General features: G+C 41.6%; 1 protein-coding gene across 2 annotated transcripts in view; it reads right to left on the bottom strand.

Moving 5' to 3' along the window:
• The window catches only part of EGFLAM (EGF like, fibronectin type III and laminin G domains), a 96,104-nt gene that overhangs the window by 42,119 nt on the left and 32,026 nt on the right, over window positions 1-21,959 (bottom strand). For both annotated transcript variants that reach the window (XM_025210403.1, XM_025210404.1), the window contains exons 7-12: window positions 10,054-10,169; window positions 9,453-9,795; window positions 6,689-6,789; window positions 5,619-5,719; window positions 4,462-4,606; window positions 273-462 (exon numbers count right to left, since the gene is read on the bottom strand). In XM_025210403.1, the coding sequence (XP_025066188.1) occupies window positions 273-462; window positions 4,462-4,606; window positions 5,619-5,719; window positions 6,689-6,789; window positions 9,453-9,795; window positions 10,054-10,169 (996 nt within the window). The remainder of the gene's footprint in view (window positions 1-272; window positions 463-4,461; window positions 4,607-5,618; window positions 5,720-6,688; window positions 6,790-9,452; window positions 9,796-10,053; window positions 10,170-21,959) is intronic.

Here is a 21,959-nt window from a genome sequence, read left to right as displayed (position 1 = left end):
AGCTTCTTTCAGACATGGAAAGTAGCTTAGGCATACCAATATAAAGCATCACTTTGCTTCTATATTCATATCTATGAGGAACATTTTGCCAGTATTGTGTGCCAGTATTCCCATTCAAATGGTGTACAGGCCTTCAGAAAAACACTGTACAAAAAACCCCACAGACCTCCCACTTCAACTCATAAACAGAATGCAGCCTTTTGATTGTTCACTTGGAAGAAAATAATCCTATTGTTTGACATAAATAAAGAACCTCACAACATTGCACTTACCTACATCAGCACCACTTAGAGTCTTCCCTAGTGGCCAGGGTCTCATATCAATTATCCTCCCATTGACAATGAGTGACTGAACACAGCCCTGAAAGCCACGATTGGTTCCTGCTGCTCTGACCAACCAATATGCACTAGGAGCACCACCAAGATAGAAAGGAGTCCGGAATGTAATTTTACTGTACTGGCCCTAGAAGGGAAAACAGAGCTGTTGAACTACATAAAACCACATGTGATGCATATCATAAGCTAATAAAGGCATCTCATTAAGTGATACTAGGTAATAACATCTTTTTTCCTCCATGAAGAACAGTCTTTGAGGTATTATAGACTGTTCACTGGGAGTTCTTTCACATCATCCAACCCTCCTTCTACAATATTATCATTCTAAACATTACTTTTTATGTCTATTTCTTGTCTTCAGATTTTGGATTCATTAAGGTAAAAAGAATGTTATGTTTCTTTAGACTGTGGAACCACAAGGCTTCCTTTGCCTTAAAGCTGTTCCTTCCTTTGTATGCGTCAGTAAGTCTCCAAGGTGCCACGCTGCCCTACCTTCTGCCTTATCTTCCTTTGTTTGCCTATTACACTGTAAGTTCCATGAGGCACAGATGGCTTTTGACATACGTGTCTTGGACAAGTCTGAGGAAACCATTGGTATTCAATAATATTAACAACAAAAAAACACCCTAAACAATTGTATAAATTGCATAAGTTAAGTCAGGGCAAGGATGCCTATTTTTGCCAGGGATAAATTATCTTAGGTCTGGTCTAGAAAATACTACTGGTATAACTATGCTACATAGGAAGTAAGCAAGGAATATAGGACTGAAATGGATCTCCCGAGTCACTGAATCTAATCCCCTGTAATTGCAGGCAGTCACATCATGTAATCCTTTCCATAAACTAATCGTCTTAGTCAGGGTTTTTTTCCTCTTCTTACTCCATGAAGGCTGTTCCAGAACCTCACTTCTCGAACAGTTAAATTCTTGCTCTAAATCCCAGCCTACATTTATTGATATCCAGTTTATAAACCATGTGTTCTTCTTGTGCAGCATATTCTTTTCTAGTTTAAATAGTTCTCCTCCTTCCCTGGCATTTATGTCCAAATCTATGTATACAAAACAATCATACTCCCTCTCTGCCTTTTTTTCCTAGGCTAAGAAAGGCAAAGTATCTTAGGGTACATCTACACTGCATACTTCAGGGCAGTGTTGAGATACTTGAAGTAGCACTGTACAAGCTGAGTAAATTCACCCATGTACTACTGTGCTACTGTGACTATAGCTAGCCTGAACATTTCTAGGCCACTCTACAACATACAATGTGCACATACCCTCCATCTCCTCTTGCAGGATGGACCTTCTGTTTCCCTAGTCATTCTACTAGTCCTTTCTGCACCTCCTGGTCTAACTAGTGCCTTGCACAACACTTCAATGGGTTTGCTAAAAATACATCAACTGATATATCGTAAGACTGTATTTGCCTTTTTCATATCCCCATCACACTGATATGGCCCACAATCAACCTTACATCAATTAGAACATGGGTTGGCAACTGATGGCCCATGGGCCAGATCCAGCCTGCAGACATGGGGCTTCGGCAGCATTTGTGGCATTTGGTGGCGGGGGAGGGGGGCCTTCTGAAGGCCCTTTACCCATGCCATCATGGGAATGAATAATGGCTATGGGTGCTTTCCACATGATGCCAGGGAGACAAGCAGTGATGACAGCAGGGTCCTAGCGCTCACCCCCAACCTTCAACTTGGGGTTGGTCATTATGGCCCAGAAAATGTTGACTACTCTTGAATTAGGACACAGAGCTCCTCCTTCTCTTCAGCTGTTTCCAACTGATGAGCTTTTAATTCATAACATAAATTCTTGCTATTACTCACATAACTTCACACTATGCATGTCTACACGTCAATTAATTTGCATGAATAAACTCCACAGCTTATTGCGCCCTGGAGTTTATTCACATGCAGCATGTTGAGCCACGTTGGAGCAGCCCTGGCTGGCAGAGGACCGGGGGGGGGTCCACCTACCAGCCCAGGGCTGCTCTTCCCTGGCTTAATGTGTTGTGGAGGGACTGTTTGGGGAATAAAGGGTGCTTCAGTGTAAGGCTAGCCAACATGCAGCCCCCTCATTGAAGCACCCTCATGCCCCAACCAGCTGAGGCATCATCTACACATGTGCTGCTGTGGAGTTTTTAACTCTACAGCAGGATAGTACTTATATTTACCAATAGTATCCTACCGCAGAGTAAATTCATTTACTCCAGCCTAACAGGGGCGTGTGTAGTCGTGCAACGTTTACTGTGCAATTAATTGGTCAACTGTGCAGTAAACATATTGTGTAGATGCACCTAATTTGTATTATTACATCTCATCCCATTTCTAGTACTTCAGTCCTCAGGGTTATTTTTTCTCTCAGTATGCTATTCCAATTCTTCTCTGTTGTGATAAGAGGCATAACTAGAAATTTCAGTGCCCTGGGCAGAGATGTTATGGAGCCCTGGAGAGTGAGGATGGGGGTGAAGGGAGTCCCTGTCTGCATGTTCCTGTCTCCCAGCAGATCCCAGTGTTCTCTTCCTGACCCTGTGCTCCCAGGGTCCCTGCCCGTACCTTCATTCTGAGCATCAAGTGGGGTGGTAGGGAACAGCACTCACCTCCACACTCCCCCTGCCAGCCAATTGTAGCCCAGAGGGCAGGGAAAGGTGTCACTCCCTAAGCCTTGCACTGTTCCAAACTAACCAAAGGCTGAGAGGGAGTACTCCCATGGCCCATGGCAGAATATCTGCTTGAATGGCTGCTGGGAATGCTACTTGGCACCACGCACAGCAGGAAGACAGAGAGTCTAGAAATATGTTATCTCCCAACATTGTCCCAGGACTAACATGGCTGACAAGCAGTTGGGGTGGTACTGTTGAGTCCACTAAAGCAGTGCCCAGGACTGGTGTCCTAGATTCTTACCAATCTGTTGACAAAGGCTGTGATTTTTTGCTGACATAGGTATGCTGGTAAAATGAATAGTATAAGTATAGTTCTACATGTATAACATGCTTTATACCAATATAGTTTAGTTTAGAATACCCAAGTGGGAATAAATTATGCCAGTACACACATTTTTTTACTGGTATAAGAGCACTATGCTAGGGAGTAGTTTTCAATGCATCTATTCCATCATAGCTAAAGTAAAAAACCTTTTAATTGTAGACAGACCCCTGGGGGGTTTGTAACGAAATACCACTCTCAAAGCTTATAAATACACCCCAAATGCCATATCTCATGGAATGACATCCAGAAATGACTAAAAAATGGCTCCATTATGATGGAATGTTATGGCGTGTCCTAGTGGTGGCTGCCATGGAAGAGTAGAAGTAGAGAGATGAGATAGCTAAACTGTCCTTGCCAGTTACCTTAATTTTTCTTTTGTTATGTTTCCCATGTCATAGAGGAACAGGGTCAAGACATCTTGGTTTGTAATACTACTTCTTGTCTGTGTCAGTTGACATCACTCCAGATAACTGTGGTGTTAGTTAGGGCAGAATTTGACCCTATATCCCTAGCTGCATGACAACTGCTCATAGTATACTCCTAACTGCATCTTTCTATTATTTTCTTTTTAATCCATTCCTAGATATTTTAATATTCTTTCATAATGCCATGCATGTACTTTCTACTAACATGAATTTATTTTTAATTTTATTTTATTAAACTACTACTGTGTTTTACCCCATTGTCCTTGAGGCCCTTGGATGGTTATGTTTGTGTGTAAGGTCTCTTTCCCAGCTAGGCAGCAGGAGCAGAGCTGGGATCTGTGCGACCTAGACAGGAAAGACATAGCAGAGAGCAGCAATTGCTCCAATGAGACATCTATAAGAAGCACACATGTGGGATGCTGGCAGGAAGGTAGCTGACCAATAGGATGATACAATGAGATAGTCAAGGCCCTTTAAATATTCAGAGCATAGATATTTTTCTGTCTTGGTTGAATTATGTGACTACCTATCTGGCAGAACTTTGTATAAATTGATTCTTGGCCCTTTAAATGTCCCATTGCTGGTGAAGACATGATACTTTTACATGTTTAATTCAAACTATTATCTCATAATGCTGTCACTGGCAGGAACAAATGCCATCAAAATGTACAGACAGCCATGGCTGAACCCTAGGTACAGAATTACTTACCTGAGATTTACCTGTGACTGGAGTGTCATCATCCAGCTTAAGCCAGCCATTCAGTCCATCTCTGAACACAGTGACACTGTGCCAGTTGCCCAATTTGATTTTGTTTTCACTCATGATGACTGCAACCCCAGTGCCACAATTGAACCTGAAAGAGAAATAAATAACCTAATCTTTTTTCCACATTAAAAAGAGTCTTTTCTCTTCTGAAAGCCTCTTTGTTGCTCCTTTCATGTTAAAAAGCTATATAAAAATTAGATAAATGACCAACATCTGGTCTGTTTTAGTAAAGATAAAGTATCTTTTAAAGTTCTAAACTTTTTAAATTCTGTTTTCTCCTACTATGGAGAAGATTTTGCATCCTCTGGCAATACAGAGTATATTGTGAAGCCTGCAGACTATTTGAAATGGTTTCAAGATGCAGAGTATTAGAATCTGAGTTACTGCGATCACAGTAATTTCTCTTGGGAATTTTCCTAGCTCTCTGGTGAGAGCCAGTACTATATTAATAATACTGGGAAACTCAAATCTTTCAATGCTGATTGACAAGGAGGCCTCAATAGCAGCCCATACAAAGCTGAATGTGTCCAGAATGCGAAAGAGAACAGAAACAGGATCAAGATATATCATTCCCTTTTATTTTACCACATCTTTATAGCAATTTTCCCCAGAAATTATCTCAAATGATCCTTGTATATGGAACACAGCAATCTGCGACTCTTTCCTTCTTTCTCTTTAGTGTGCCTCAATTTCCCCCCCAGTCCCAACCTTGATCTCTGCAGAGTAATAAACTGTGCTCCCAGCTAGATTCCCTTTTTAATACATGTTCTTGAGGTTATATTCATTGTGAAGTAAAGAAACTAATTGTAGGCCATTAAGTACAGCATAAACTCACACAGCATTGTGGCCCACAGACTTTTCTGCCCTTGATAAATTATAACAAATGTTCATTTTATGAAGAAATCCTTAGCAGATTCTTCTTTTGTGAAGAAATCCTCAGCCATAGGCCAAGCTGCCTGACTTTTACTGACTGTGCTCGGGGAAACCTCTGTCAGGCAATTATAAGACCTTCAGATCCCCTTTCCTTTCCTCTACTCATAAGAGTTGGAGGTGGGGGTGGAGATCTCACCTTTGGAAGGGCAGTAAAGTTTGTTACTTACCTGAAGTGAATATTGGACCGGATTATTGCCAGTGACATGAAATCACCATGTCCATGTTCATTCTCTCCACAATACAGCAGCAAACCGTCCTCTGCTTCAGCCTGTGATCATAGTATCAACATGGAAAGACAAAGTTCAGCCTCACTTCTAGAAAGTAAATGCAGCAATGACAATAGTGCAGGAACTAGTCATCTGTTTTAGAGACGGACAAATTTTCTAGACAGAATTTTCACTTGCAAACTGAAAATCTGGTGTCTCAATTACAAATCCCATATGGATGTAACCTCAAAAAATCAGTTTTATGAGAATTCTTCAGCTTTTGACCCATCTTTTCTATTTAAACTATCACAGTATGAAGGAACAGGTATGCACATTCTTATTTATTCATGGAAAGCACTGGGCAACCTTAACATAGGTGGCACTACCAGTGTGTCCATAATAAATAGCACAAATGAATGAACATAGAAAAAGCACTGCTAAATCATACCAGTGGTATAAGTGATCTTGCCATCACTGGCTGGTATTTTATTTCAGTGAAAGAAAACAACCCATAATGATATTATACATGGTAGAAGAAGGAGAAAATAACATTTTGATCTTTACAGATTATCATAATTTGTAAAAGCAAGAGAGACTGCTATTCCTCTGCGAAATGAGAAGATCAGAGGTCCATAAGTAGCTTGCATGATACAAGACATTTTTGAATTGATGGAAATTTACAAAAAAAATCAGCCCTATTTCAGACTGAGGTTCACTTATTTAATCAAAACTCTCTCAAGGTAGAGTCACCACTAATTTGCAGCTCCTCAACACTTATTTCCAGGACCTTTACTAAACACAGATGACAAACAATACGAGGGGGAAAAAATCTTGGTTAAGCTTATCAAATGCGTTTTTATTTGTGGGATGTGAACCCATATTTTAAGAGGACTGTGGATAAACCCACTTCAATATCAATCTTGCAGTATAAAATATTGAAGTTAATCACCATTCCATTGTACATTTCTCCCACCTGTGTAAAGAAATAACATTTAAAGATGGCTTCTGAGTTTGAGATTGCTTAAACTTACTCTGAATTCAAGGGTAATTTGGAATGTCTGATATGAATTTTTCAGTGGTTCAAAGGTGATGTATGAATAGCCAGAGAACTGAGGATACTGGATGATAATATCTGGAAGGCAAAGAAAAGAGCTTGTTGTTTAGCAGTTTTATCCAATATAAAATCAATATACACATATAGCACTAGATAACATCAGGTGAAAATGCAAAACAGAGCTCCTCTAGAGATAACTATTAGTCAGCAACAGTGAACAGACAGTTAACCTGTTCTTTCTTCTCCCCCTCCAAATTCCCTTTCAGAACTAATTCCCTGGTTAAGACTGGTGCACAGTCTTAACCAGATTTGGAAGCCTCTAGTCTCATCAGCGGCTTCAGTAAAGTTTCCTCCAAATTTTGCTGGGATTACTGACGCAGAATTTGGCTAGTCTTAATTCTTCTTGTTAAATGTTAAACACAAAAAGAACAAGGCATTTTCCCTTTTCAAGAAACATAACAGCATATGTTGGAAATATATAATCAGGTCAGATCCCTGGCTGTTTAGGGTTAGCCTTGCAGTGAAAAGCTGCTCTAAAGCTGATACATCTAGACAGAGAGTTCTTAGTGGTTCAGACTAGCATAACAACTCCTAGAAAATGACCATGTCCTTCTGACTAACGTAAGGGGAGGGCTCAGAGGATAAGGTATGGCCATGACATTCCTACATCCTGGCTATCCTATAATGCTTGTTGACAGCTGGTATATCAGCTCTCAGACATCTCTCATTTATGTCAACCCAGAAGATGGCAGATCTAAGACTGAAAAGAACTCACTTGAAATCTCTTCCCCTAGAGTTTGTGAAGGATTTCCCAACAATCTCTCAGAAGAGGGATATATTCTCTGTACCAGTGATAAAGCTAATGTGAAAGAAGGAATAGAGGGTCCAACTTTTCTTGATTACTTGTGTTCTGTGTGGATTTTGCATTCCCATTTGTACATAGGTGCAATTACATGAATTACACAAGTTTTATAGCCATAGTACAAAGAAACAAAATAAATGTTAGACTGGGGCTAACAGAGCTGTCATATAAAACTGAGCAAGGATAAAGCACAGATGAATTAACTGATGAAAACTCAATCACAATAAGCATTGGCCATAAATAGGCTTGATTATATTAGTGGTCCTCCAAAGAGAACTATAACACTGACAAGAATAAAGAGGAAGATGCACGTCTCCAGGCTGTTTAGCACATCATTTAATATGCTGTGCTGACAGCTAAAGAGGAGGTCACTTCTGTGCAATATTAGTGCATGGTGCCGATGAAGAAACCAAGGAATAAATGCTCCGTTAAAAGTATTGATTCAAGACTCCAATTAGCATATCCAGCCCCACCAGTTCTATATAATTATGTAATGTTAATGAGAAATGTTTAATGTTGCAGGCTCAGGGAGTAAGGACAAAAATCACATCTATAGAGGCTCCTTCCTCTGTCATAACAGTTGCTTTGCAAAATAAACTCTTTCCCCAAGAACTGTTGCTATTTACTGAAGTAAAAGCAAACAATCAACTAACTCGTGGAACACACTGTGCCGTGACTCCAGAAGTGACACCTATATAAGAAATCTGCAGCCAAATCTTGCACACAAAGTACTTTTGTGCTGTTTCAGGAGAAAGAGGCTCAAAGTCTTGGCTTTGTCTATAGTAGGCTGCTTCTGATCCCAGAGCTTCTGCCAGCAGACAGCAGCTGACACAGGGAAGCCACCAGAGTGCTTTCAATCTGCACAGCTTCTGGCAGTTCTGCATGAGTCCGTTACAGTAGCAGGGAAAAGTGTACTGCTCCCCATGACAGCTCAACAGGGAAAAGTGTACCACCCCCCATGAGAGCTCTTAATTCACATTTGATAGCGCAACCCAAGTGCTGGTGGTAAAATTCTGTAGTGTGGACTAGGCCTTCATCCAGTTCCATGAAACAAGTAATGATAATAGTATTTACCACTGACAGTATATAGCACTTTCCACATCCAAAAATAAATACATGTTAACCATGTGGATGGTAAGTACTGCTGCCAATGTGCCAGACTAGAGGTTACAATGATGTCAATTTATGGATTTAATTTTTGACTTGTGGGCACCCATTTGTTTGTGACCTTTCTCTGGAACTGTGAAAGCTGGTTTTGTTAGAAAGAACTTGGCACTTGTTGGGAAAGCTGTGTTTGAATAGCTGTGACGAAGTCATCAAGGTGCATTATCTGTGAATGACTCTCCCCTAGTGAAACAATGAGGACACTACTCATAGTACCCCCAATTATGGATGTACTCTCTATAGAGAAGCCTGCTGCTGGTGAGGAAGGGAGCTGGTTAGGGAACCAGATGAATGCTCGGGTCACTAAATGAAAACATTCTCTCTATTTCTTAAAAGTCACTCCTCCATGCCTGGTGTGGTAAAAGGGAGGGAAGCAAGGCAGCTGGTGTCTGAATGGAGGGAGAAGCTGCTCTTACGTTTAGGGCCCTGATGATACCAATCTGCATTTAAATAAAAGTATTTTTGTTGGTTTGCTATGAAACTTCAGATAACTAGAACCCAAGAACAAAAGAGAAATCTAACTCCAAGCAGTTCATCAGTTTACCTTAGTTGCAACATCATGGCAGAGGCTTCACATCATCATCAACATGCAAGCAACAATAGTTGCCAAGCTAGTAAATCTTGGCCAGTCTCCCAAAGCGAAACTCTAGCTGGGAGCCAATTAGAGAAACAATTCTGCATACCCATCAATACTTATTACATATTGTAATCCTACCTTCTGTGCATGTCTCTCCTCCTTTTCCTAGGTTACAATGACATCGAGTAGCACCCAGATCATAATCATCAACACAGAAGCTGTCAGCAGAGCAGGTGGTTTCATCACAGGAAAGATCAAAGTGCTGTACTGCTGAAGCTGGGCTAGTCCTTCTTGTTGCCTTTACGGTAGTAGTGCTAGTTGTTGTTGTGGGAACGGGACGTGTAGTTGTTGCCACTGAAGTAATAGGATGTGAGGTGGTTGTAATTAGCCTGGGAAGGAGCCTTGAATTAGATCCTGGAGAGACCTTGGTTTCAACCAAAAACTTCCTGTTACCTCCTTTGATAGCAGGAAGTGGTCTGAGCTAAAGTAAGATGAAAGAGAATTAAGTTCAATACATATAAAAGCTAAAAAATAATCATATTACATAGAAATGAAAACTACATCTCTTAGGAAGTCTGAGGAAACAAATTAATCCTAAATGAAGAGAACAGCATAAACAAAGCACTTCTACCGTAGTATCTGTGTACGTATGATTATATGCAAGTTTTCCAACAGAAGCAAATACAAAATTCTTCTAAAACAATCAACAAAAGAGCCAAAGTGGAACCTTTGATTTTACCTCTTCAATGTAAATGTCGTAGTCTGAATCATCAATTTCAAATCCATCATCATCACTGATTACAGTATCTGTGATATATCGATGCCCGTAGCTGCCACTTCCCAACTCCTCTGAACCTGTAGAGACATAGGTGGCCAATTCAGTTCACATATTTTTTTTCCTTTCAGCTCACAGCTACAACTTCCACAGCAGCTTACGCCAGAACTAAGAATACAGGTGGTGCTGGCATTCATTTTAAATCATCACTCAATACTTCAGCCTCAATGTGGAAAATTTACCATAGAGTTACTACGTAAAAAAACAAAAATAAGAAACAATATGATGCTGTACTATGATTATCTCTTTCAGAGCAGAGGCTTTCCACCTTTTTCAAGGTGGACCCCACATTAATAGCAGTATTGTTTCACAGACCAAATTCTTCCTAATTATTACTACATGGTCTATTACTCAGCATACTGGGTGCTTAAAAACATCCTTGTAGCAATGTTTTACATGGAAGAATTTAAGTTTTAATATATTTAGGGTGGTGCTAAACAAACAGTGAGACTCTTACAGGTTATTTTAGCCAATGATAATGAACAGAAATGGCATTACATGCTAGATCCCATGCCATCTTTCAGGTACACTAAGCGCACTTTGACACCTATGCATGCTTCTGTTCCACCCTGAAAAACCATTTACGCAAAAGGTAGAAGAGTCCTCTTCCTCCTTCCCATTACCTCCTGTGACATAAGGCTTTGTTGCATGGAACATTTAGCATGTGTTTTTAGCTGAGATGCAGTAAGTACTGGCATATTAAAGGTTTAGAATATGTTCTGAGCAGTCACATGGTAATGTTTGCTATGATCACTGCCCACTCAGGACAGCTGGAGAAGGCTGGCTGTACCCTCTGCCCTAATACTGACCCCAGTGCTGGGCACCACAGCTCACACGTCTGGCCTTGAGGACATGCTGATACCATGCTGGGAGCCTAAGCCCTCTCCACTGTATGCCCAGCACTACCTAGCTCAGGAGCACCTGCCCCTGGCACATGGGGGAAGTCAGGTCTTTGCCACTAGTGGCAAGAGGCACATGGAGCTGAGTCTGGGTGAGGGTGCTGTTCCTGCTGCTGGATCTGTGGGGTGAGTCAGGTCTCTGCCGCTGGCAAAGAAAGATGTGGGGGCTGGTTCAAGACTGCTGCAGTGCTGGCAGGGGCCACAGACCAACAATCAGCTGATTGTTGATCCCAGCACCCACTAGAGCTGGTTCAAGACTTGTGCCTTGTGACAATCAATGACCTGTGTTTGCATCATCTGCAAAAAATGGTCTGACAATAGCTGAACATGTATTACTTAATATGATCTGGAGCTACTCCTTGATAGCACCTAGCATATGTTTTACTGTTTGAACTCATGGATGCCCTGGGTTTAAATGCAGTTAATAAAAGTCCTAAAAAGAATGTGCAACATGGCCCTTAGTCCTAACGATAAGCTGATGGCCTGTTACAAAAGCAAAGGCAATAATGGTTTTTAAGGACTTGAGCAGGATGGAATAGGTTCACTTAGGTGGAACAAAGCCCTTAAGAACACCTCTAAATATCCCTGCATTTTCAGCAACAGTTTAAATTAGGCGCATCTAACTGATGACTGACGGGTCATAGGTCCTGGTTCATGAGTACTTAACATGAGGCCTACAAGACAAGTGGCCACTGCTCCAGCTGGCACACAGCAAGTAAGGGCCTGCAGGTCTCCAGGTGGCCCATGCTGTATGCTGGTGTTAAAGGCAGTCCCCTGGCCACAGCAGTTGAACAACCCTGATTTAAAATATGTGAGAATCAATAAACCAAAGTATTTGGTTTTGTGCTTTCCATAACATAATAACTTCGCAAACATGACTGGTTCCATGGTGTTTTATATGTAGCCTTCTGCACACACCTGCCATGCCAGGTATGGTGCTAAGTGATCATTTAAACTAGTCTTACCATGACTTGCTTAGCCGACTGTATGGGCTGAACACATCTGCCTGCTGATTTCAGCTTCTCAGAGCTGCATGTGCCATCTCTGCAGGTCAAGATGTAATTCCTGTTACAAAGTGAATGGGCACAAAGCCTGTCTAGCCAAAGAACACCTGCTGAAGGACAGTACAGGACAGGACCGTGGGTAGTCAACCACCTAAAAGAAAACCCAACCGTTTTACAGCACTGAGTCCTTCACTACCAACACTGAGAAAAGTGATGTAACTAATAAAAGATGGCAAGGCTGAATGGACTTGTAGAAGGCACAGTGTAAGCATAAGGACTCAGGATTATCAGGCTATCTGTGCTTATCTGACTTGCTGACATCTCTTATTGCAATAGGGGAAAAAATCTCAGTGACCTAGAGTCACGAACAGAAGTGCATGTATAAGTGCTAAGGTGTGCAGACAATGACTGCACAAGAGGAGGTGCACTGTTTGTCTGTCTTTTGCTTTTTCTTCCACTGCCACAACTGCAGCCCAGGCATTTTTGCTGCAGACAGTTATGAAAGCCAACATGTGTGTGCCAGGTATGTGCACATGTTGTTCTTTTGCTAAAGAGATTCACAGTACACTACATGCTATCAGTTTTATCTCTGGATGGGATCCATTATATTAGCGCACAGCACAATTAGGAAGCATTTTGACAGAGATAATGAGGCATCTGTTCTTTCAGCCAAAACAATCTGCCATTCCATTATAAAAAAGCTGCAAGACTTTTAATCCTGTGCTATCCATATATATCGAACATCACATAAGATGGCATATGAGCCTCATGTTAACTGGAAGTATTTGACATAAATTACAGATTAACCGTAGAGTTCTAGAGTTTAAAAGATAACCTAAGCTCTAAATATTTTGGTAAAGCTTCAAGGCTAACTGGCCCTCCGCAAGCCCTCCATGTAAATTACTGAAAGGATTGGAGTGGCCTTGGATTCACGTTGCTTTCAGTGCCTGTATATGCATAGGTAATGATTACTACAGTTAAACAGAGAGAGAGTAGAGATTAGTCCCAATCCTGCTTTCAGGTGGAGGAGACAAGTAGTACTATTAGGTAGTTATGCTGCTTTCATGTCAGGAAAAGATTACCAGATGGATGGCCCTCTTCCCCACTTCAACAGTTATGGCAAATTGTATTTCATGAAACGTATGTGTTTCCAGAACAGAATCTCACAGTGTGCAGAAAAATAAGGAAAATAAGAATAGCCACAGCAGTGACATTATAATTTAAACCTGCAGTATACTGAGGAGTGGTTTGAAAGAAAAGGAGCCAATATTCTCACCAGCTCACAGTGGATGGAGGAAAGCTCAGCCCACAAGAATACCTTAACTTTTATGTCAACTCTTTAATATCAACAGGGGCTGAAATACTCTCTAAGAAAGGTGTTTATGTGCTTTCTCTGTCAAAGCCAACCTAATTCTTTCAGTTATATCTCTGATTTGTTGATTGGAACGCAGGCCAGGAAGCTGGGGACCAAGAAGTGGAAAGGAACAAAACATGGATCAATAGGACTATACAAGACTGGTGATGTGACAAGGAAAGCATAATCAGATTTCTGACGTGTAAAATATGGAACATGACTTTTCTAATTCTGAGGTAAAACACCAGAAGTCATATTTGTTAAAGGCCAGATCCACCATGTCCAATTCTTTTATCAAGCAGAACTTCCTCTGATTTTAACTGGATTTTCAGTGAGTATGGGTGGTTGCATCCAACTGATAAAAAAGCTAAAGCAGGGAAAGCAATCTTCTTCCTGATACCATAGCTATGACAAAATGTTAAAAGCCCAAATCTGTCCACATATATGTAAGCCATATACGATTTTGATTCCAGGTCAGCTTGACACTAGTGAACTCCCAACTTCAATAGAGTTACTACTGAATGGCACACTCCAAATGAAAACATTATTAGCACACTAAATGAAGAGAGATGGACAGCTCTGAGAGTAGAATTTGCCTTTTTTTCCATTAATTGAGTGCTGACACGAAGCACTGAACAAAGGATTTTCACCTGCTATTTTAAATTAGACAATACCTTTTTGTCATTTTGAATTTTGCTGGCATAACATTCAAGCATGTAGACAGATAAAATACGTGTTTCGTATAACTGAGGCCTTTCTTCAGAGGATTTTGGGCTAGTATAGTGGCTGTCATTTTATTAAATGGGAGGATGTGTAAATTTGGCATTTCTGGGACCGAAACATCTTCAAAAGGTGTCCCCGTATTCACAAGCTTCTTAGGCTTTCTGAAATTCCTTCCTTCACCTATCTGACCCTCCGATACAGGACCAAATTATTTGGCAAATCTCCCAGTGATTAACAGGAGCCTGAGTGTGCTCCAGGATCAGAGCCAAACCTAGTTTAAAAAGCAGGAACTCAATTTTCAAGCTAAAATCATAAGGAAAAGCTGAAGAGGGTTTGTTCATATGGACATGAAAAGTTCAGTGGACAACTAAGTAGTTGCAGGCAGCACACATACAATGTGACCCTCCTTGCTGACTTGCAAATGAACTCAGATAAAGAATTTATTTACTTGTAAGGACAAGAGCAAAACCTAGGAGGTGTATCCTCATCTTGCTTTGTCTAGATTGGTATGGGTGAATACTCACATGTCAGGATGAGAATCAGTGTTTTCATTTCATATTAGTGTGCATCATATTCTCTCTTGGGTCATATGATGTGACATGATTCCTACATATGACATGATGCAACATAAATAAAATAAGTAGAAAACAGGGAAGCTAAGTGGGTATTTTTAAAAGAACCAATGAAGTACCTATGTCATAGAAACACTGCATAGCTCTAGTGGATAACTCACTGCATACTAGGTAACAAATCAACAATAATTAGACAAAGTGGTGTTTTCCAAATACCAAAACAATGACTAGAAAGATTATAAGCATGCTATATCACATTAGTGTTTCAGTGTGCAAAGAGATGAAGCCAATTTAAGACACTCTACCAGCCCTGTAATCCTGTCCCATAATTAATTGGAAAGCCTGCAGGGAGTCATTGACATAAGACATCCTCTCTCCAAATAATCAGGGATTAAAGTTGTGCTAAAGAAGCCTGTTCAAAATAAATAGAAATCAGTACAAACTGTTGTTATTATCAGATAGGCAGCCACTGGGGTATTGATTGAAAGAAGAAGTACATTGCAAGTTGACTGCAAGATGCTGCAGAACAATTCTATTAAATGTAGACGTTTCAAGAATATCAGCTTCTTTCAGAGGAACACATAGTTTTATCTACAAAACACATGGAAGCAGCTTTGTCTAATGATCAGGAGATGCCAGTCCTATTCCAGGTGATGCCTCACTCGCTGTGTGGTTTAGCTAAATCAGCTAGCATATATCTCTGGCCATTCTTTTTCTATCTGTAAAATGGGAGCAATAATACTAATCTGTCTTTGAAAACTGCTTTGAGATCTTTGGTTTGTTATGAGTAGGAAGTATAATCTATTTATTTCTTTGAAGATGCACCAGTAGAATTTTTGCTCCTAACACTGGAAAGATTACCTCATTCCCCGTGTCTGAGCTCAACTGATAAACTCAGGCTTACAAATTCCAGTTTTAAACATTTAGGAGTTTTTTTAGAAAAAAAACAAGCCGCTGATTTTGGGAACCTAAGTGTGTGAGGAGACAATCCAAGATGGTTGGTAACTGAAAAAATTATGCACCCAGATGCACCCACTTGGACATACTTGTCCCTGGGAGGCAGAAGACAAGGTATTTTCAGTGAAAAACTCTGACTAGAATTAACTTCCTTTGCTGTCTGATCAAGTGAAGGGCTGTTGACCTTCAGGGCATAGTGCAAATCCCATCTGTTTTCCCAGGCCTTAGCAGAGAGGTGCAGGGTGCCTGAGAGCTGTAGGTGAGGCTATTTTGTTTATTTGATTCTTTGGGAGAGTGTATTATTTTTGTTTTTATTAAATTTGAAGTCTCTGGGTTTTAAGAAAATTTACCTATCTACCCAGAGACATTTCTAAAAGGTACATTTCATATGCCAGAAAAATAAAAATATACTGAACATTTGTTCAATGCAAGTCCAATGCATGAAGTCTGTTACCATATGATTAAGAAAACATGAAACAAAATTAACTGAAGTAATCTCTGACATAATGTCCTTTCTGAACAAAAATATAATCAAGAAAAGAATATGGGCAAATCCACGAGTAGCTTCTCCCTTTTTCTCCTCTTTCCACATGGGTCACTGTAACAGCAACCATTTTTGTTTGTTTTAAATCATTCTTTACAGGCAATCAGAGACAGATGTGCTATATGCAAAGATTTGGGGAGGCCTATCACATCAAGTGATGTGGCCAGGAGTGCTTCAGGGCAGAATTTTTCTTAGCCAGCAAATGTAACAGTTTCCTGAACTGTCATGAAACATGCAGCTGAGGATACTCTAATTAAATTACATTCGTAACTAATGTACCTGGATCACTGATATTCCTCAGTGATATAAGCACCAGATCCAATGCATATTAAAATCAATGAGAGGATTTCCATTGATTTCACTGAATATTAGGTCAGCATTGCTAGGGTGCCTATGTGGAATAACTTAGAGTCTGACATCAAAGGCTGAATCCCATTTCCCCATTACATGCCTAAGTGCCATTCATGTACCCACATAAGTGTAATTTTTGGCACTTCTGCACACTTTGGGATTCTGTTTCTACCTGCAGCGAAATAGGATTACTCTGTGTGCATGCTTATCAAAGGGAGAAGAGGAGAGTGGAGGAGGAGAGCCCTCCCAATGTTTTGCCCAGGGGTCAGGGCATTTGCCCAGACAGCAGACTCATATTTTGTCTGGGTGAAGTGAACCTAAACCCCAGATCTCTCACTTCCTAGGCAAATGCCGTAACTGCTAGGCTATTGGGCTGAAGGGTGAAAGGCTTGTCCTTTACTACCACCAAACACCATCTAGTTAAAGATTTTCTGTGTCAAACATTTTGAGACTTTGAGCAATAATTCAGGATTTGTGCCGTGGCTTGCATGGAAATCACAACTCAGGATAATGAGGGTTTTTTTCAATTTTAGATTCCCAGACCAAACAACATATTAAACCGGAGTTAATGTTGCCTTTCTGTTTGCACTTTAAGTGTAAAAAGCATCACAAGACCACTGTAATTTTTTTCAGAAACAAATATTCCAAATCCAGGAAATACAAATTTAAGTGAAAGAACCCCACAATCTGCATTCATTATGTTAGATGCAATGGGAAATGATATTATGTGACAGTGGCAGTGTCTACGCGAGACGATTACTGCACAGTTGACTAATTAACTGTGCAATAAATGTCTCAGTAAATACAAGTCCTACTTGTCTGGGGATAATTTTTGTGCACAGCAGCATACATACGTGTAGCCATTGATTGGCCAGCTGGGGCACAAGGGTACTTTAGTGCTGGGGCTGCCTGTCAGCTAGGCCCATATTGAAGTGCCCTTGTGCCCCAGCCAGCCCCTCTGCAGCATGTTGTGGTCAGTTAGAGCAGCCCCGGACTGGCAAGCTGACCCCCCCAGAGCCCCCTGCCAGCTGGGGCTGCTGCAACCCAGTTCAATGTGCTGTGGTCCAGACGCACATGTAGACATGTGCCTGGGAGCTTCCCAGGAGCAATAAACTGTGGACACATGTAGATGTACCCAGATACACCGGCCTTTTACAACTCATCAAGATATTTCAGGAATTCTTGAGATATTTTGAGGTGGATGCCAGAATGTGGAGGGAGGATATGAAATGGAGTATTGCTGCATAAACTTCACTATTTTCTTGTACTAGTAAACATGACAAATTGCTCCTGCAATTAATACTTCCTCCTGGGACACAAGAGTTAAAGAAAAAGATACTGCAGTATCAGACATGCCAATTTCCTGGGAATGAAATATCCTTCCTTGTAATACTATCCTCTACAGAGTTCTACACATATTTCATTTCAGCTGATTGGGTCAGAGAGGGTAACTATAGCTAGATGTGGTGTTAGAGGGAGACTGGTATTATATTACCTGCAGATCACTAGTCTGAATTCAGATTGAACTTGCTGGATGCCCTTTTTAGACCTCTGTAACAAAGCTGAGTGCGTATACACATACACAAACACACACTCTATAACTAGCTTTGTGCTGAGCAGGGCCAACAGCTAACTCTTTCATCACCTCCATCTTGTAGGTAAAGTCACTCTTTCTAACTTAATAACATTGTTTCTCCTTTTCTTTCCTGAACAATGGACTGTCAGTTTCATTATTTGAATTCCGTACACTAGAATATTATTCAGAAAGTACAGCATTACACAATAATTTGCATCAAAAGCTTGCTCAAATGTCTTCTAGAATGACAGCCCACAGAGGAGAAAGAAAAATAGCTAGCTATGAGACAGGTGCAATCATTACTACACACTCATTTAGGCAAACATTTAATTTGACAGTCTCAGATCAGAAGCAGGACATGGGAAATCTCTCTCAATGGTTAAGACCCAGGACCAGAACAGAAAGCAAGCAAAGGTCAAGAGCTGAAGTCAGGGACCAAAAGACAAGACCCAAACACCAGGAAGCAAGAGAGGCTTGGGCCAATAGTCACAAGTTTCAGTACTGACCAGTCTGCAGTCAGGTGCCACAAGTAGCCTTAAATAAGGCCCTGGTGCCCCTTTTAGCCAATCAGGTGGTATGGGCTAGGGACAGACATGCAAAAAGCTAGAGCCTGAATTGATTCAATCTTTACAGGTTAGTCTAACCTACCTAGGCTGAATCAGCTTGTAACTATGCAGACATCCCCTGTGGATTGAAGAAATGCAGGCAGGTGTCTGCAGTGGCTCAGGCTAGAAGCTGGGGGGCGCTAGAGCAGCCCTCCCTACCCTTCTACAGTGCTGAGCTGAGGGGGCATGGTCAGACCCAGAAAGACACTCTGATTAGGGAAGGGTTCCCCCTGCTGGTCAAGGGGGCAGCCAGCAGGGATTTACACAGCAGGGAGTTACACAGGGAGCATTTATCACCCCATCAGCAAAACAAAAGGGTCTCATTAGCTCAAGCTCTTTTTAAACAACTTTTTCTAAGGAAGAAGGAGGGACATTACCAGATACCTATTGATTAGCTCCAAAGAGCCCTAAGCTAACACTGTCCTGTCTGCCTTTGTCCTGTCTCCCACAGCACGGACCCTAGCCAGCATGTTATATGCTAGCTAATGCTGAGAGGGGTCTGTATAAGGCAGAGGAGAGGGGGGAATCCCTGCTTGAGCAGGTAGTGGTGGGGGTGCTGGGGGGAGGAGGAAGAAGCCAGGCAGACACCCTGTACCTGAAATCTTTGCTGCAGCCTGGGAGCAGAGGGGAGGGGAGGGGCCAGCCCTGTTGGGCTGGGGCAGACAGCAGAGCCCCCTGTCAAGCGTTGCAAAGCATCTGGAATTCTGGGGGAGTTTGATTTAACTTAAACCAGGAAGGGGTCTGGGACAGACATTGTATAAACCGGTTTGACCCAAATCAATTAAGTCTGATGCTACAACCATTTTCAAACCAGTTTATGTGCACTGAACATCTGATCTGTTACAGGTTTAAACCAGTTTCTGATCACTAAAACCAGTTTATGTATAATATCTGTCCCTCGCCACAAACACACTACGTAGCCAGCCTGACACACTCCAGTTAGGCAAGTCAAAGTGGGTGGAGCAAACTGTTAGGATTCCTAACAATTCTAACTCATGTTCTGTACCTTAGCATTATTCCATTACTGCAGTCAAACACTGGACTTTCATTTAGTGCACGGGCATAATACATGATGCTTTACACTTTTCATAAGCCAACCTTTGCCTAACATGAGGAAATCATCAGCGCACAGCTCTCCTTTATGGTTTCATTCCCTTGTCATAATTAAATGGCTAAATAAATAGAGCTGGTTGAAAAATACCAGGAAATGTCCATGAAAACATTTCCTAGGGCTGACAAATTATTAAAAAAATTAAATCACAATTAATTGCAAGATTGAAGAAAGTTGCAATTAGTCACAATTTTAATCACACAGTCACAACAATATCCAGCACCCCCTGACCCAACAGTCCGGAGCCCATGCACTCTGTGACTCTTCCCCGCCACCACCAACAGCACACAGCCCCAGTCCCAACCCTGGCCCGCCCCACCCCACCTCTGGACTCACCCAAGCCGGAGCAGACCAGCCAGAACCCATGTGAACAGACCTGACTCTGGCCCACCCCGTGCCTGTTCCAGACTTATCTGCCCACGCTGAGCAGCAACAGCAGCCGGGCAGAAATTACTGCTTAGTGCAGAGGAAAAGTGGCCCTTCCCCATCACCACTGCTGGGCCCTTCCTGCTACAGGCTCCTGGAGCCCATGCCTGGGCTGTCCTGCAGCTCCTCTGCATTTCCACCGCTACCCCGCTGGGCGGCCTGGAGGCAGTGCTGACGGCAGCAGAGAGGAGCCGCAGGGCAGCCTGGGCATGGGCTCTGGGTGGCTACAGCAAGACAGGCCCAGCAGTGGTGAGGGGAAGGGGCCCCTTTTCCCCCATGCCAAATAGCAGCTTCTGCTCAGCCACTGCCACTGCTGCTCAGCGTGGGTGGGTGAGCCTGGAGCAGGCACGGGGCAGTCTGGGATCGAGGCTGTGCGCACAGGTTCCAGCTAGTCTGGAGCTGGTCCACTCTGCTGGTGAAAATGATGTGAGATTAACGCAAATAAAAAAAATTAACACATTACTTTGTTTTTGCTTTAATTGTATAACTTAACTGCAATTTATAGCCTTTTAAAAAAAAACACAACACATTTTTAACTTTGATTCCCACTTTTGTTTTATTTATTTATTTTTAATCACTCTGTAAACTGGACAAAACCCAGCAGCACCTTTTCTCAAAAAGATGCTACCACCAAAACTGTCAATGTTTCACTTTTTCATCCAGCTTTACTGCTGAAAAAAGATATTTTTCTGTGTTGAATCTCAATTTGTACAGTTTTCTTCCACAGCACTTCAGATAATATCCTGAGTGAGTGAAAACTTGTACAGTCTTTATACTGATGTCATATAGTATATAGTGTTCACATCTACCAGTAAATTTTCAAATTATTGCAACAGTAAATAGGCCAGTTGTACCTGCAAGGTCTCTACAAAGTTATTGTGTTTCCAGTGTAAGAGCTCATTTATGCAGTCAGTTAAATATTGGCTCTATGACCAAGTAAACTGACAAACTGCAACACTGACATGCACTTCATCAAAAAAGTAAAATTTCACTTTGTACACTAACAATTCCTAGGCCATGACATCCTTCCCTCTACATGATCACAAGGAAAAGCAGTTATTTAACTTGGAGAGTTTTAATTTTATGATTAATGTTTCTATGAGTACCTAGGACAGTAACACTATATTATTAATAATATTATTTGTAGCAGCCATAAACTGTTTGCATAGATGCAGGAAAACTGCACAACATCAGAGAGCTATGAAATGATGATAAACTGAGATTACTCATGGTAACAGGGTAAGAGAAGATACAAAATGATGGTAACAAAATGTCACTTCTTCCCCATGTACAAGGCATTGGAACTGATAAGCACCAAGAGTGCAGAATTGATTTTCAAAGGCACAAACAGGAGTTCAGCCACCAACTTTCACTGCAAATTGGGTGCTTATTAGAGCTGTGCGAAGCTTCAGGTGGTGATTCAATTTGGAGGAGATTTGGCCCCATTTGGTGGCCGAATCTCTGAATCTGAATTGAATCAGGGGACCAATTAAAAGGTCCAAAATTGATTCAAAACTCTCCGAATTTTCAGAAAAGATTGAAAAGATTCGGAGGGCTTTGATGATTCAGGCAGTCACCGGTGCCTGAAGCAAGGAGCTGCAGCTGACTCTGAGCCGGTAAGTACTGGGGCAGGGGAAGGGACCATGAGGGGACCCCTGACAGCCCCCCCAAGCCCCCCCGACCCTGAC

This window comes from Alligator sinensis, unplaced genomic scaffold (genome assembly GCF_000455745.1).
Source record: "Alligator sinensis unplaced genomic scaffold, ASM45574v1 scaffold881_1, whole genome shotgun sequence".
Taxonomy (NCBI): Eukaryota; Metazoa; Chordata; order Crocodylia; family Alligatoridae; genus Alligator; species Alligator sinensis.
Note: the sequence above shows the minus strand (reverse complement) of the source record. Positions and strands in the feature narration are given on the sequence as shown.